Source organism: Bactrocera neohumeralis, chromosome 2 (assembly GCF_024586455.1).
Source record: "Bactrocera neohumeralis isolate Rockhampton chromosome 2, APGP_CSIRO_Bneo_wtdbg2-racon-allhic-juicebox.fasta_v2, whole genome shotgun sequence".
Classification (NCBI taxonomy): Eukaryota; Metazoa; Arthropoda; class Insecta; order Diptera; family Tephritidae; genus Bactrocera; species Bactrocera neohumeralis.
Window position 1 is genome coordinate 75,406,318 of NC_065919.1, and position 13,659 is coordinate 75,419,976.

At 35.1% G+C, this 13,659-nt stretch overlaps 2 protein-coding genes across 2 annotated transcripts; both read right to left on the bottom strand.

The window, feature by feature from the left end:
• Positions 1-19: 19 nt before the first annotated feature.
• On the bottom strand, positions 20-8,176 carry LOC126751700 (exocyst complex component 5). Its single transcript, XM_050462167.1, has 7 exons — positions 8,047-8,176; positions 7,293-7,988; positions 7,012-7,229; positions 5,800-6,393; positions 5,547-5,736; positions 5,049-5,366; positions 20-217 (listed from the first exon to the last, which is right to left on the bottom strand). The coding sequence occupies exons 1-7, from the start codon at positions 8,077-8,079 to the stop codon at positions 119-121; spliced, it is 2,148 nt and encodes a 715-aa protein (XP_050318124.1). The 5' UTR covers positions 8,080-8,176; the 3' UTR covers positions 20-118.
• Positions 8,177-8,507: 331 nt separating this feature from the next.
• Positions 8,508-13,440, bottom strand: LOC126751621 (hamartin). The gene is made up of 10 exons (XM_050462023.1): positions 13,303-13,440; positions 13,029-13,219; positions 12,707-12,963; positions 12,193-12,636; positions 11,423-12,122; positions 10,536-11,353; positions 9,871-10,468; positions 9,648-9,805; positions 9,034-9,163; positions 8,508-8,975 (listed from the first exon to the last, which is right to left on the bottom strand). The coding sequence occupies exons 2-10, from the start codon at positions 13,120-13,122 to the stop codon at positions 8,575-8,577; spliced, it is 3,600 nt and encodes a 1,199-aa protein (XP_050317980.1). The 5' UTR covers positions 13,123-13,219; positions 13,303-13,440; the 3' UTR covers positions 8,508-8,574.
• Positions 13,441-13,659: the final 219 nt, after the last annotated feature.

Below are 13,659 nucleotides of genomic sequence, written 5' to 3' on the forward strand. Positions count from 1 at the left end.
GATTTCTCTTCGTCATTGCTTAGATGAGTTTTACTTTTATTTTTTTATATTTTCTTATTGCTATAAATATTTTGATTACAGTGCTTATAAATAATACATAATAGTATATACTGACGATTCATTCCATAATGCCCTTAAGATAATTCGTGTTCTTAATAAATCTAAAATCGGCGCGTAGCTGTATAAATTGTCGCACAACCGATTTGTCCAAATAGTTCTGAAATGAAGAAAGCACAATATATAATAACTGCAACATATTCCCTTGTGGTTATATTAAAACAACAGATAAATTAGCTATTTGAATGGATTATGGGTTATCAGAGGAGTGCGTAGAAAAAGTTAAGCGCTTTTGTTGCATTTATTGGTTGAATTAGTCAAAATACTTTATAGTATTACTAAGGCAATTTTAAGAAAGAATTGGTTTTACCCATAATCGATTAATTTCAATTGCATCATAAATTTAAAATGCTGTGAATGTGTATGAAAATAATTTAATTTAATTGATATGACATTTAAATTTATTGTCGTTAGACATTCGTTTATGAAGTCTTTTCTTAAAAAAATATAATAATACTAGCTGACCCGGCAGCCATTGGCCGGCGTGAAGTTATGTGTTTTGAAATGAAAAGAAAGTTAAATTTATCATTTCATTTTTTTTTTTCAATGTAACGCAGCTTTATAAACATTTTTGGGTTTCTGTTCCGGTGTACAGAAAAGATGGTTTTCCAACTCGTGAGCACGCCACGTATATCTGGCCGTATGAAAAACAAAACATTTCCAAATTTATGCCACACACTATGCGACTATCCTTGTGTCCTGTTGAATGTCATCTCAAATGCAATTTTCACTGGAAACGGAATACGTTTGAACTGAAATGGCAAATCGTTAGAACTCAAAGAAATTCGTAGAATCAAGCATTCTGCCCCCTTGTATTCGATAGGTGCATAACAATCAGTCGGGTTCCATTACACAGTTTCAGCGCATGCAGATTGCAAAAACATAATAACGACAGATCCAACTTTGAGACGCAAATGATGCGGTGACATACCAATCCTATCCAAAGAATTTAGAAATTCCACTGGATAATTCACGGCGTCGTCTTCATTGCCAAGACGATCGATCGCTTTGTATGAGCGCAAGTCTCCCAAATTTGACTTTGAACCTTCCAGCATAAGTGAACAACATCGGCATTTTTGGTAGCTAACATTGCGCGTGCACTTAAGGAATCGTAGTTACGATAATTTGGCCAATGTCCGAACATTCGTGATAAGTTCATCTTACGTGAATTGATAAACATTGATATAAAACCACCGGAAGTATCAACCGGAATTGACACATTTCCAATTTTTAGCGAAGACAATGTAAAACGTCGAACTTCATTTGCATTCCAGTGATTAACATGTTCCAGCAATTATAATTGCTGGCTTACTTCTCCAAAACTTGCACACACCGTACCACGCAATGACTCAAAAAAAGTGAACCGCGTACATTAATCAATAGCAACCGAAGGTAGAAACAATCGACTTTTTTCGGGTTGATTGTGTAAATTCGATAACACGGATATCCATCTACTGATTGGCATTGCTTTCTGCGTAACTATTTCCTCGACGATGCATTCCATGTATAATATCAAGGTATTTCCGAATAGAGCAATGTTCTCCCAAACGGATCACTGACGAAAGTTGAGCATAAACTCGTCAATGTTAATTTTGTTGCTGACGGTGTTTCCACTGGCTGTACTGTGTTCTCTGGGTTGAAATACACTCTTTGGTCATTCTCCAAATTAACTGCGAGACGCACAACAGTCGGAAAACGTTCATGAATTTCAAAAGTAATTATCCTACAAAGCGCTTTATTTCAGTTCACGTCGTTATCGATTACACCAAAACTGCAATACTCAACATTGATATGAGTTTTGAATGTGAATTAGACAATAATGGTGAATATAGCACGATCCATGTGTTGTCAACTTCGATATTCACTCTTCTAAATTGAATGCTGAATGTTCTGCCATTGTCGTCTGGTGAGCGACGCCGATAGAGTGGATATCCATCATTTCTAGTATTTGTTTCAGAAAGAAAAGCACGTGGATAGTGTTTCGTGCATTTATTGTCAGACATACAAACCGAAGTGGGATTGTGGTGACCGCAAGGCCCATGAACCATATTGGTTTTCATCACTTCGTATAATACTCGATCTTTCTCTGCATTAGGAATTTCAGCAGAAATGATTTAATCAATTTGATCTGGTGTAACCACCATCCAAAAAGGAATGTTTGCGTGTGGCAAACCTCTCTTTTGCCACTCAACAGAGTATAATACATCTACCATCTAACAGCACCACATATACGTTGCTTCAAGATAAAGTCCATCAAACATCGTAGCTCTTGTTTGAAAAGTCGTGCGTGAAATCGTGACGATCACTTGCTGATTGATCGCGATCCATAATTCCGCACGTATGTCATCGCATGCTGGGAGTACTCGGTCATGTGCCTTGGGCTGCCAATGTATATTGACGCCAAAAAGAACGCGGAGCGATATTATTATTTCAATCTGTAATTGATCACTTTGTGTGAAACATACAACCTTTTCACTGAATAATTTTCAATCATTTTTTTTGAATAGCCGGAATAAAGAAAGCAAACGACAAATTTGAACGATTCAAATAATTGAAAGACAAATAAAAAAAATGAAAAAAAAATTTTGGATAAAAAAAAGTTAATTTTTGGAATCGTCCAATTTTCCGACTTTTCCTCAAGAAAAGCAACAGTTTTTTATTTCTAAATCTTCCCCGATCCACAGCGAACAACCTCTGAATTTCATCAAGATTGGTTCAGCCGTTCTCGAGCATTAGCGTTACTAACAAACAAACATTAATTCGTTTTTATGGGAAAAAGAAAAGGGCGGTTTTTAGGGGGTTTTCGGCAATTATTCGAATTTTTCTTGCCGTAAAAAAGTACGAACATTTAGAAAAAAGAATTGGCCAAATTGGTCCAGGCGATGTTGAGTTATGCGCTTAGCAACACATTTTCCGATTTATTTTTATATACTGTGGTGGTCAAAACATTTGCAACCAGAATGACTATTTTTTTTAATACATTTTTTTTTAACTTTTGATAAAGTATTCCTTTATCTATATATATTTTTTTATTGGAGGTCTTGTTTATACAAACAATCATAAAAACTGAAACATTAATTCATTTGCTTATAACGGTAAAAAGGCATTAAATAAATCAAAGTCAAAATTCATGTGTTCAAAACATTTGCAACTTTTAAGTATTCTAAAAATATTCTAAATTTTTTTCAATTTTTTGTTGCATAGCCATTAGTTTTAATAACTTCAGCACATCTTCTAGGCATTGAAGCTACTAGGCTTTTAATGTAACTGTAAGGGATCGCTTTCCATTCCTTTTCCAATCTGGCGAAAAGTTCATCACCATTCTGTAATATTTCACTGACTATTTTGCGTTTAACCATCATCCACATATTCTCAACCGGGTTGAGATTATGATTTTACGATCCTAGATGTGCTTAGGGTCGTTATCGTGTTGGAAAGTCCATACAAGTGGAATTTCCCAATCGGCAAACGGCAGAATGACATTAGTTAAAATGTCCCTATAATTTACAGCTGTCATCGTGTCAGTTATACGATGAATTGGACCAATAACATTACCGGAAAAGCATCCCCACGCCATAATAATTACCCCCTCCGTGTTTTACTGTAGCAGTTGTGTACCTTGGGTTATATTTTTCACCTCGCGGACGCCGAATATAAGCTTTGCTGTCTGAGCCTCGGAGGTTGAATTTGGATTCATCTGACCATAAAATTGAGTTCCATTTCTGCTTAGTCCAATTTAAGTGTGATCGAGCAAATCTCAACCTCTCTTTTCTATTTTTTGCAGACACAAATGGCTTTTTCGTACATCTATAACTACGCAGACCAAACTCCAAGGCCCGTCCTTTGATGGTGGAGAGACTGATGTCGAGTTGAACTTCGGATTTAGGATCTCTTGGAACTGCTTTGGGGTATTTTGTAAAGCAATTTTTTATTTGCCGGTCTTCTCTTACGGTTGTAGCACGAGGCCTACCTCCTCTGTGAACTGTGTGGATGTTCTCAGTTCGAATAATACGGCAAATCGTTGATTTATGTATAGAATATTTTAACGATATTTCTTTTTGCGAAAGTCCATTTCTAAAATCTTCTTTTATTTTTGCTTTAAAGTCCGAACTGTATTTATTGCCTCCTATTTTCAACCGAAAATATTACAAAGATCACAAAACACGGAAAAATTTGTTAATTCTAGAAACGCGAAAGACTGAATGCAAACTCTTAGTAAAATAAAAACGCATGAAGTTCCACAAATTATGTGGAATGCGATTACCGTTATAACTTGCTTTTTGTTAAGTAGCAAAATAAAATAAAAATACAGCAAATAACAGTTGCGAATGTTTTGAATACTTGCATTTCATATTTTCCACTGGAATATTGTTTTGTTTTTGTTATAAGTCAAAAATAACAAACAGTACATATTTAACAAATACAATAACTAAAGCTCGGAAAAAGAGAAAAACAAAGAACACAAATATTACTTTAGCAACAAAAAAAATGGTAGAAACGAATATTTGACTTTTGTTGCAAATGTTTTGACCACCATAAGATTAAAAAATTCGACAACGCGTGCTGTGGTTATAGTGAACATTAAAAACTGTTATAATAAACTATTTAATACGATGAAAATATTTTCCATACTATTACAATAATAATAATCCAAACTAATATTATAAATTTGAATATATGTAAGTCTGTTTAACACCACCGCCACGAAGATGAACATCATGTATTTAGTTATTAGTTTGTGTTAATAAGCCGAAAATGTTATTGCCGGTATAAGAATCCAAGGATTGAGGATTAATTTTGAAAACAATTCAAATATTATTATTATTACTTTTTTTTTGGAACACAGACATATTTAAGCTATGGCACGTAATTTTATGTAACCTGATAAATAATTTAAAATAAATTCAAACCTATTATCTTAATTTACTCACCAAAGTTTCTCCAGTACAAACTTCCTGCAAATTTTCTGGTTTCACAAGTAAAAGGTTACATAATGCGTGCAGGATATCGAAAAGTTGTGTAACTAACGGATTTTCCAATTCTCGTATGCATTTGCGATATTCATTTACATCACAGATGGCGCACATGGCACCAGCTGTATTGTATTGCATGGTTTGTAAATGGTCAAAAATCACACGATGAAAGCGCACACCGACTTCATGTAAGACATTTTGCAAGTTATCACCATCAACACAGCGTTTTGCTTGCTTTAGCGCGGGCTGTAAATTTTGAACAACTTGCAGACAAGCCTAAAAAAAAACAATAAACATAAAGTAAATACATATGTATCATTCAAAATGTATAAGTTAACAGAGTAACCGAGTTATAAATTTGAAACATATCTCAGCAATAAATTAACTGAATTCCTTTGACACTAAAATATGTATGTATAATTTATTAATGTGCGTATTCTTAGATCGTTGACTCACCGCTGATGAGATTGTGTCCATATCCGTTTCTGGTTTGTAATCAGTTTTCTTTTGCTCGCTTTGTAAATATAATTTTACCCAACTGATTATAGCATTGATAGACCGTTCGAGCCCCTGATCTAACGTTTTTTCAATTTGCTCCATTAGCAAACGTCTTTTGAACATAAAATCTGAATATTTTGGAGTGTTACTGCAATACATACAAACATATTTTAAATCCATTGTAATTGAGTTCAAATTTAAATGCGCTTACATAATGCAAGGGATAACTGAGCTGTTCGAGAGTTTTTCCAACAAATGCACAATTATGTTAGTTTTTTGCACCACATCGAAGAAATAAAGTTGTGGAAAGGCTTTGCCTTCTACTATCGGTATTGCTTGCAGACCCAGTTCCAGGGCATACACTACATGTTCGTGCATAAGGAAACGTAATAAAATATCATTTAATTTAATCACATTGGTGGGTAATTCGATCGCACTGGAGAGTAGACGACAACGTTTAAGTGCAGCCTTGGCCTCCTGCAGCATATTTATGGCTAATTCCTCGCAAAGAAATGTCTCGCCGCCATAGTCTTCGATCTGAGCTATATTGATATTGGCTCGTGTACCTATTAACGCCTGCATATCACGTCTCAGTTCCTGAAAACGTTCTGTTGGCTTTTTTTGGTGCTTTTTATTGACATAAAACCGTTCCAATTCAGTTGAGCATTTTGTTGTTAGGCACCTTGACTCCACTTCCACATAATTCGCTAAATGTTTTGTGAAAATTTGTTGGGTCAACTTTTGCAGCAGGTCGTCGTCCATAGTCGACATGTAAATTTGTAGATCTATAGATAACTTTAGCGTTCTGCCATAAGAAATCAAATATTAATTTATATGAAGTATTATTAGAAATATTTTGTATTTAATATAAAAACACTAAAAACAAAAAAACAACGTTTACAGCGGATGCACCGAATACCCTTCAAATACAAAATTGTCATACAAGAACTTGATTTTGATCGGTCGGCTTGTATGACAGCTATTTGCTACTGTGGTCCGTCTGAATAATTTCTTACTGTAATGTTGTCTTGGATAATAATTTATGAAAATATCTCGTAAGATAAAAAAGTTTTTCATACAAAAACTTGATTTTGATCGGTCAGTTTGTAAGACAGTTATATTGAGTTTTGACATCGTCGGTTACGACAAATGAGCAGCTTCTTGGAGAAAATGAGGATGTTTGCAAATTTTAGATCGATACTTCAAAAACTGAGAAACGCATATATACAGAAAAACGGACAAGGATAAATCGACTCTTTACCCTGAGCATTTATAAAAACAATTTTTACAGGGTCTCCGAAATTTTAGTGTTACAAACTTCGCGGCAAACTTAAAAAACCCTGTTCAGAGTAAATAGACCTAGGGTACATATGTTTATATAAAAATCTTAAAGATGCCTCGACTGTTTTGACCAAAATCTTACCTTGAATACAATTCATAAAGTGTACGTAAATATTTCTCCTCGTCTTTTTTATCATCCAATTTCGTTAGAGCATACTGATTGAGCTTTAATTGATAAATGTTGAGAATAAACTTCGACATGACTTGTGCAGGATTGGCAAATACTTTTTTTATAATTTCATAGTGATGTTTGCACATAGGTGTTATCCCTATAAATATATCCTTTCCGCCATAAGGAGTCTGTGGCGAAAAAAGTTTGTTTAACAAACTTCATAAATACCAAATGATAATCGTTCAACTTACCATTTGGCTTTGTTCTATATAGGCATCGATACACTGTGTATAGCCCTTGAATTGAGATAAAATCTGCGCCAACTTTTTCATTTTTTCTATATCTTCACACTTTTGTGCTGTGGCGAATTCTTCGATAAGACGACGCTCTACGTCATCATACATTTTTTCGATTTTCCTTTTGGAATCGGCAAACTTTTCTATTGGCAAATCTTGTGATATTGTGTAAAGTTTCTGGATCACATCTGCAGCTTCGTAAAGTCGTGCAGGATCGGAAAATATATCGTTGAGTATGGGCCCAGGAATGAGAAACTCAGACATATGGTTCAAAAGTTTTTGCGCCTCCACAGTGCGACTACGAGGCGTATTCACATTTTCTAGTTGTTCACCAAGGTGTATAATTTTACCTGCTACAGAATTGATCTTCTCGTCTAATTGACCAAACCAGTCGATTGCGACTTGATGACGTTCCTGCAATTTACATATTTGTTTTGTGTGTGTTACTTGTTCTTGACGAAGTGACTCTTCTAGCCGTTCGCATTTCGCCTGTTGTTTTTCTTGTAAAATTTTCATATCTTTTATAGTTTGTATAAAAGTTTCATGAAGTGCTACGGGATTAAAATCATCCGCATTTTTCCCACTGATGCCAACTTCATTATTAATTCGCCAAGTGAGTCGTTCAATAAATTCCGACACTTCAAATGGTTCCTAAGTAAAAATAACAATATATATTGGGGAAATTTGAAAATTATAATAGTTATTTCACCTGCTCAAACTCATCCATATACTGTGCTAACATTTTGGTGTTATTATGTCCTTTGAAAAGCAGCAATAACAATATTTAAGGAAATAACAATAGTGTTTGATTTTTCTTTACGCCCTTTTCTACTTACATATGTATGTGTAAAGACAGCCTAAAAATTTATTATCAGCTGATTGATGTTACCATATTATTAAAATGTATTTGGTAATTGTTATATTTTCGGGATTAGATTTAAGTTCCGCAGTTAGCATATGTAAAGAATTAAATTAATGTTGGAAAAAAATTAGAAATTAGAATATGAACTCACTTAGAATATGAATCCACAACTATAGAATCATCGAATTTCTTACTAATAAATTATTTTGGAAGTTGCATTACAATTTTCAAATACTTACCATATATGCATGTTTTTTGCAAATAAATTTTATTTTTATGAAAAAAATCTAAATAAAAGTAGGTATTGCTTTAATTTGAATCGCCGTAATACTGCGATTATAATTTAATATTCTCTTTACTAATTTTTTATCTTTGCTATTGTTGCAAATGTACATGTGGATGAATATGACTGCTTTTTCCACTCAATGATTCGTAGTTTTGTGCCTGAGCTGAGGCGGTCGATGACACTGCTGCTGCCGCTGCTGTACTTGTACTGGCTATAATGTTGATGGCACTAGCTGCAGCGGTCGACGAGGCCGTCATTGCAGAACTAGCCAAATCTGGTGCTGGTAAACGTTTCCCTTCAATAATGTTCGCACTACCCCTAACAACACCAGCGGAAATTCCATTTCCACCACCGCTTACCTCCATTGTTGGTGTTTCAACTAATTGATGCAAATTTCGCAGCTCTGTTGAACGCAAGCTTGCCGACAGACTTTCACTCGATGCTAATGAGGTCGACAAAGGTGAATTTCGATCCATAGACGAAGCTACATCTGTTATAAAAGCGTAAGTTGTAAATGTTTTTAAGTCAAATTGAATTATTGTATTTACCGGTCTTATCAGTGTCTGGAGAGCAAGTAGTTAGGAATACTCCACCCTGTGGTTTGTACACTGACATCATAATCTTTTCTTCCATTTGCATAATAATGCTTTTCTGCACATCGTACTTTTTGCTGAGCGCCTAGAAATTCAAATTTTCAAAGAAATATGAGTATTGAAAATTACCATATACAAATATTTCTCTTTATAATTTATAGGACTAGATTACTCTAAATCAGGTTTATAATTTATTTGAATCCATTGTATGTATTTTTGATACTTTTTTGAAATTAAAAATTTAATTTTTATATTTAATAAAAAAATTTAAAATTTAATTTTTAATCCCAAAGTCAGAAATAAAAATTGATAAAATTTAAGACTTGTAAATATACATATATATTTACTGCCAGTGCTCTAGAGTGTTGAAAATGATGGCTCTGTGCAAGTTCTAGTTAAAAATGGTATAACAAAGTAAAAAACCGCGAAAAATTGTAAATCCTAAAACAATTTTTTAATTATATGCTGAGGATTAAATTTTTTTCTATCGATTTTTGTAATATTCGGTATGCATAAGTAGGTATGCGAAAGAATCAAAAATATGCTTTTAATAAAATTTTCATAAGCACCTTAAACATTTCCTCGTATTCGTCCTTTACTGTTTTTAACAATCGCTTTTGATCTGTGATGACTTTATCGCTACTCTGAAGCTGGGCTTGTAGCTCGTTAATTTTATGTTTAGCACTATCCAAGAGCGAACTTTTTTCCTCTAAAACGTGACGCAAATCTATAACAAATGCAAATAATTATACATTATTAATTTATCATCAAACTAAAAATTGATATATTTACCTTTCAACTCTTTATTGTAGTTCGTTTGAAGCATATGGAATTCTTCGTCGCGTGCTTTGAAATTATCTATTTCTGATAATTTATCGCGGCATTTTATTTGCACCTCACTCATAACTATGAATTCTGATTCTAATCGCGCCAATTCCTGCTTACATTGAACACCTATTTCAACTTGCTGTTGCGCGAGTTGTAACTCTGAAGTTAAATTGAAAATGTGACCACGCAAAGATTCCAGTTCGTACGTGTCACCTTTTCTGTTTGCCAGCTCTTCATTCAGACGTGTTTGCAAATTTTCATTGGCCTGTCGAAGGCACTCATTTCGCTCTATTTCCCTTTGGTATTTCAACTTGATCTGCGTCAATTCATCTTCGTATAACTGTTCACGATTATTATGTTGCTTTGTGTTCTTTTCAATTTGCCGCACCAGTTCCCTGTTCTTAGCCGTGATACTCTTCACCTGTTCACGCAAACGATCACGTTCCATTTCCACACTACGCTTATCACGACTTCGTCCCATTAAACGTCGGTTCCTCTCTGCATGCATTTCTCGGCGATGACGTTCATATTGCAGCTGTAGGCAAATAAGTTGGAATTGTTCCTGCAAATTGATTAAAAAATTGCTTTTAAAAAGTTAGCAATATAATATAGGTTTTCAACAAACTCACCTGATCTAATCCAGTTACCATGTCAGTTGTATCTTTTGATCGAATCGTACGCGAAACATACAAGTCAAGTATCTGCTGTGGGCCCAATTTATTAGGTTCATATTTGTTACGAAGGTTAACGCTTTCTAATAGCATTTGAAATAAAGAATATTCATAATTTTGTGGCACGAACTCTATTGTCTGCGTCGAAACGTTGTTACGAATTTTTACCCTATCGACAGTGTCAAGTATGTGCTCTTGTTTAGTCGGTATATCTAACATTTTTCCGCTTTTCTGCAAACGGTGCTGGGACTTGTCCGACTTTAAAGTGTTTCTCAATAATTCCGCATCAACATCATTTGGGGTTTGAAGTAATAACAGATTTATAGCAGGACACGATCTTGTTCGCCGAAAAGTTCCCGCTTCAGCAACATCAGCTTCCTTTTCTTCAGTACATTTATTATCTAGTCCAAAACCCATGCAACTTGAATCATTGTAACAATCGCTAAGCATGCGGATACGACGTTCAATGCCATTCGCAAGTAAGAGTTGCACAGATCGACTTGTCGGTATTTGAAGTCCTCCTTCGGTGCACATTGATCGATCCGTTTCGTTGCAATCACTACAAATTTTTGTAATACTCTCCAGTGTTGGATACGTGGATATTGGGGTCGGTACCAACGATCCGGATTGCGCGAAAATGTTTGGTGTAGGCGTTACCGATGGAGTTGGCGTTTGTGTCGATGAGGGGGTGGGGGTGGGTGTCGGTACAGTTGACATGCGCAACTGGTTGCTGCTGGTCACATCATTCAGATCAGTGTCGGGCGTTGCACATTTAGCTAAATGGAGACATAAATATTTAATCTACAACTTTTTCAAAAAAAGAAGAGTTTTGTTTAGAAGCTTACAATTTATTTCGTTGGGTGAACGAAAAGGTCTTTGTTGTTTGGCCAACATTGATTCTATTGTTTGAAATGGACTATGAGAACGGCTACGGTCATGTACGATTTGTTGTATTCTTCTATCGTATGTCGTGGATACGCGGGTCACAACTCGTGTATTAACCTCCTGCTCAATTACCGTCGTCGTCGTTGCAGCGGCACCGCCATCGGCTGCTAAGTCAGGGAAATTAAATTGGTTTTGATTTTCTTTTCGCAAAGGCGAAGATGGTTGACTAGCAAAAATGGCACGCACTGCATGGGGATTTGCCAGATGCTGTTTAAATTCTTTTAAGTCTTTCATGGGTGTAGTCTCCGGCGTGGCTTCCACAGCGGCTTCAGGTGGTGATGAGCCTGTGAGTCCGGTAATTTGGTTGGTTATTTTCGAAACAGCAGCACTCGCAGACGGCAGCGGTAACATATAAGAAGGCGTAGGTGTTAACGGCATTGGTCCAGATGCTGTTATATCGTTATAAGGGCTCCATATTGGACCAACACTTGTGCTTCTGTTTGATTCGTAATTATGTTGCCACATAGGACCATTGCTACCGCGCATATGATCCACATTGTACGCAGAGCTGGTGTCACTAGTTTTTTTCACCTCCAAAGTAAATCCGTCCTTGCTATTTGATTCTAGGAGCCCCCTTAACAATGCTATCGACTGGAAATCCTTTGCAAACAGTGAGTATGTATTCAAAAATTAATCAAATTTAATAAACGTACAAGTATGTGTTATTTACCTGATGAAACATTGGTAGCGACAATCGTGCGCACTCTTCGACAACGTCGTGAGGTTCTTTTTCTTTAAACCGATTGACTTGATTGACTTCGCTTTCCATTGTCGCTGTAACTAACATAGGATGCATACGCACGGTCTCTAACAATGGCTTGATTGTATGATGAAAAATTGCACCTTTTTCTTTTTTAACAAAATCACTTAAAAAGGCCATAAAGTTACAAGGATACATTCCGTACAGGCGATTAAATAGTATTTGTAGCCCCAATTGAAGGTGAACGAGCTTGTCATCAGGTAGATATTTTGGATTTTGACAATTCCACGAAGCTAAATGTCCAAACACTTCAAACAACTCACCGAAGAGGTTTGGAACCAAATTAGGTATAATAGGTAGCAACGTAATTATACAAAGCAATGCGCTCATTAGTGGCACGATGTCTTTCTCCGTCTGTAAGAGGTAAATTTATCATTTCTAACTAGTTAGTTTGTCCCTATATCATTCATGTAAAAATTTATACCATCAACAGCTTAAAGATATCCTTTATAAGGCGGTGTTTTTCAATTTTGAATAACCAAGTTGGATTGTTGCGTACAACAAAAAATAATAATTTCAGCGCCTGTAAACGATGTGTTTGCAATTTAAGCCATTCAGACACCCTGTCAAAAATAAATATATCATGTGGCGGCTGCACTTTGACCAAAACCTCCATAATTCGTTGGGAACCTGTTTTATAATAATACTCCATCATGTAGTGCACGGGCCATGTCTCTTTATCTGTGAAAGGATTGAAGCAAAATAGTTAGAAAACAAAATATTGTAAATATGTAAAACAAGCTTACTCTGTGTAAACAATTCTACAAGTTTTCGTTTGGATTCCTCACACTCATGACTTTGATTGGACTCCAAGTCGGCAAACACTTTTTCCACATTCATACTAATTGTTGACGTTGATTCCTATTAGCTGCGGCTTTACAACTTTGGTATTTTAATCCGACTACGATTGTTCATCTACTTCCTGTTTAATTGTATCCTACATAATTGTAAACATTTACAAAGATATATGTATATCTGAGCATAATAGCAATAGCAATAGTCTTCAAATATTTTAATTACATTAGGTAGTTTCGTCATATCCTCCAGAAGTTTGGATTTAGATTTACATTCAGATCATGCAGAAAATCACTCCCAAAACCTCATTTTAACTTTTCATTCACCAACAGCAGAGAACAGTGTAGCGAATTAAAGAGGAAGAACTAATTACCAAAGAACATAGAAAACAGATTTTGCAAATGTCATATAAAGAATAAGTTGATTAGAAATGTAACAGAAAACAGAATACGACTACAGCGGTGCCACCCAATAAAAAGCACATTCCTCCTGTTTTTTTGTATTTAATTTGTATATATCCGTATTAGTTTCACGTTAATATACAAATATATACATATATACACTATAATTTATTCTTATCAA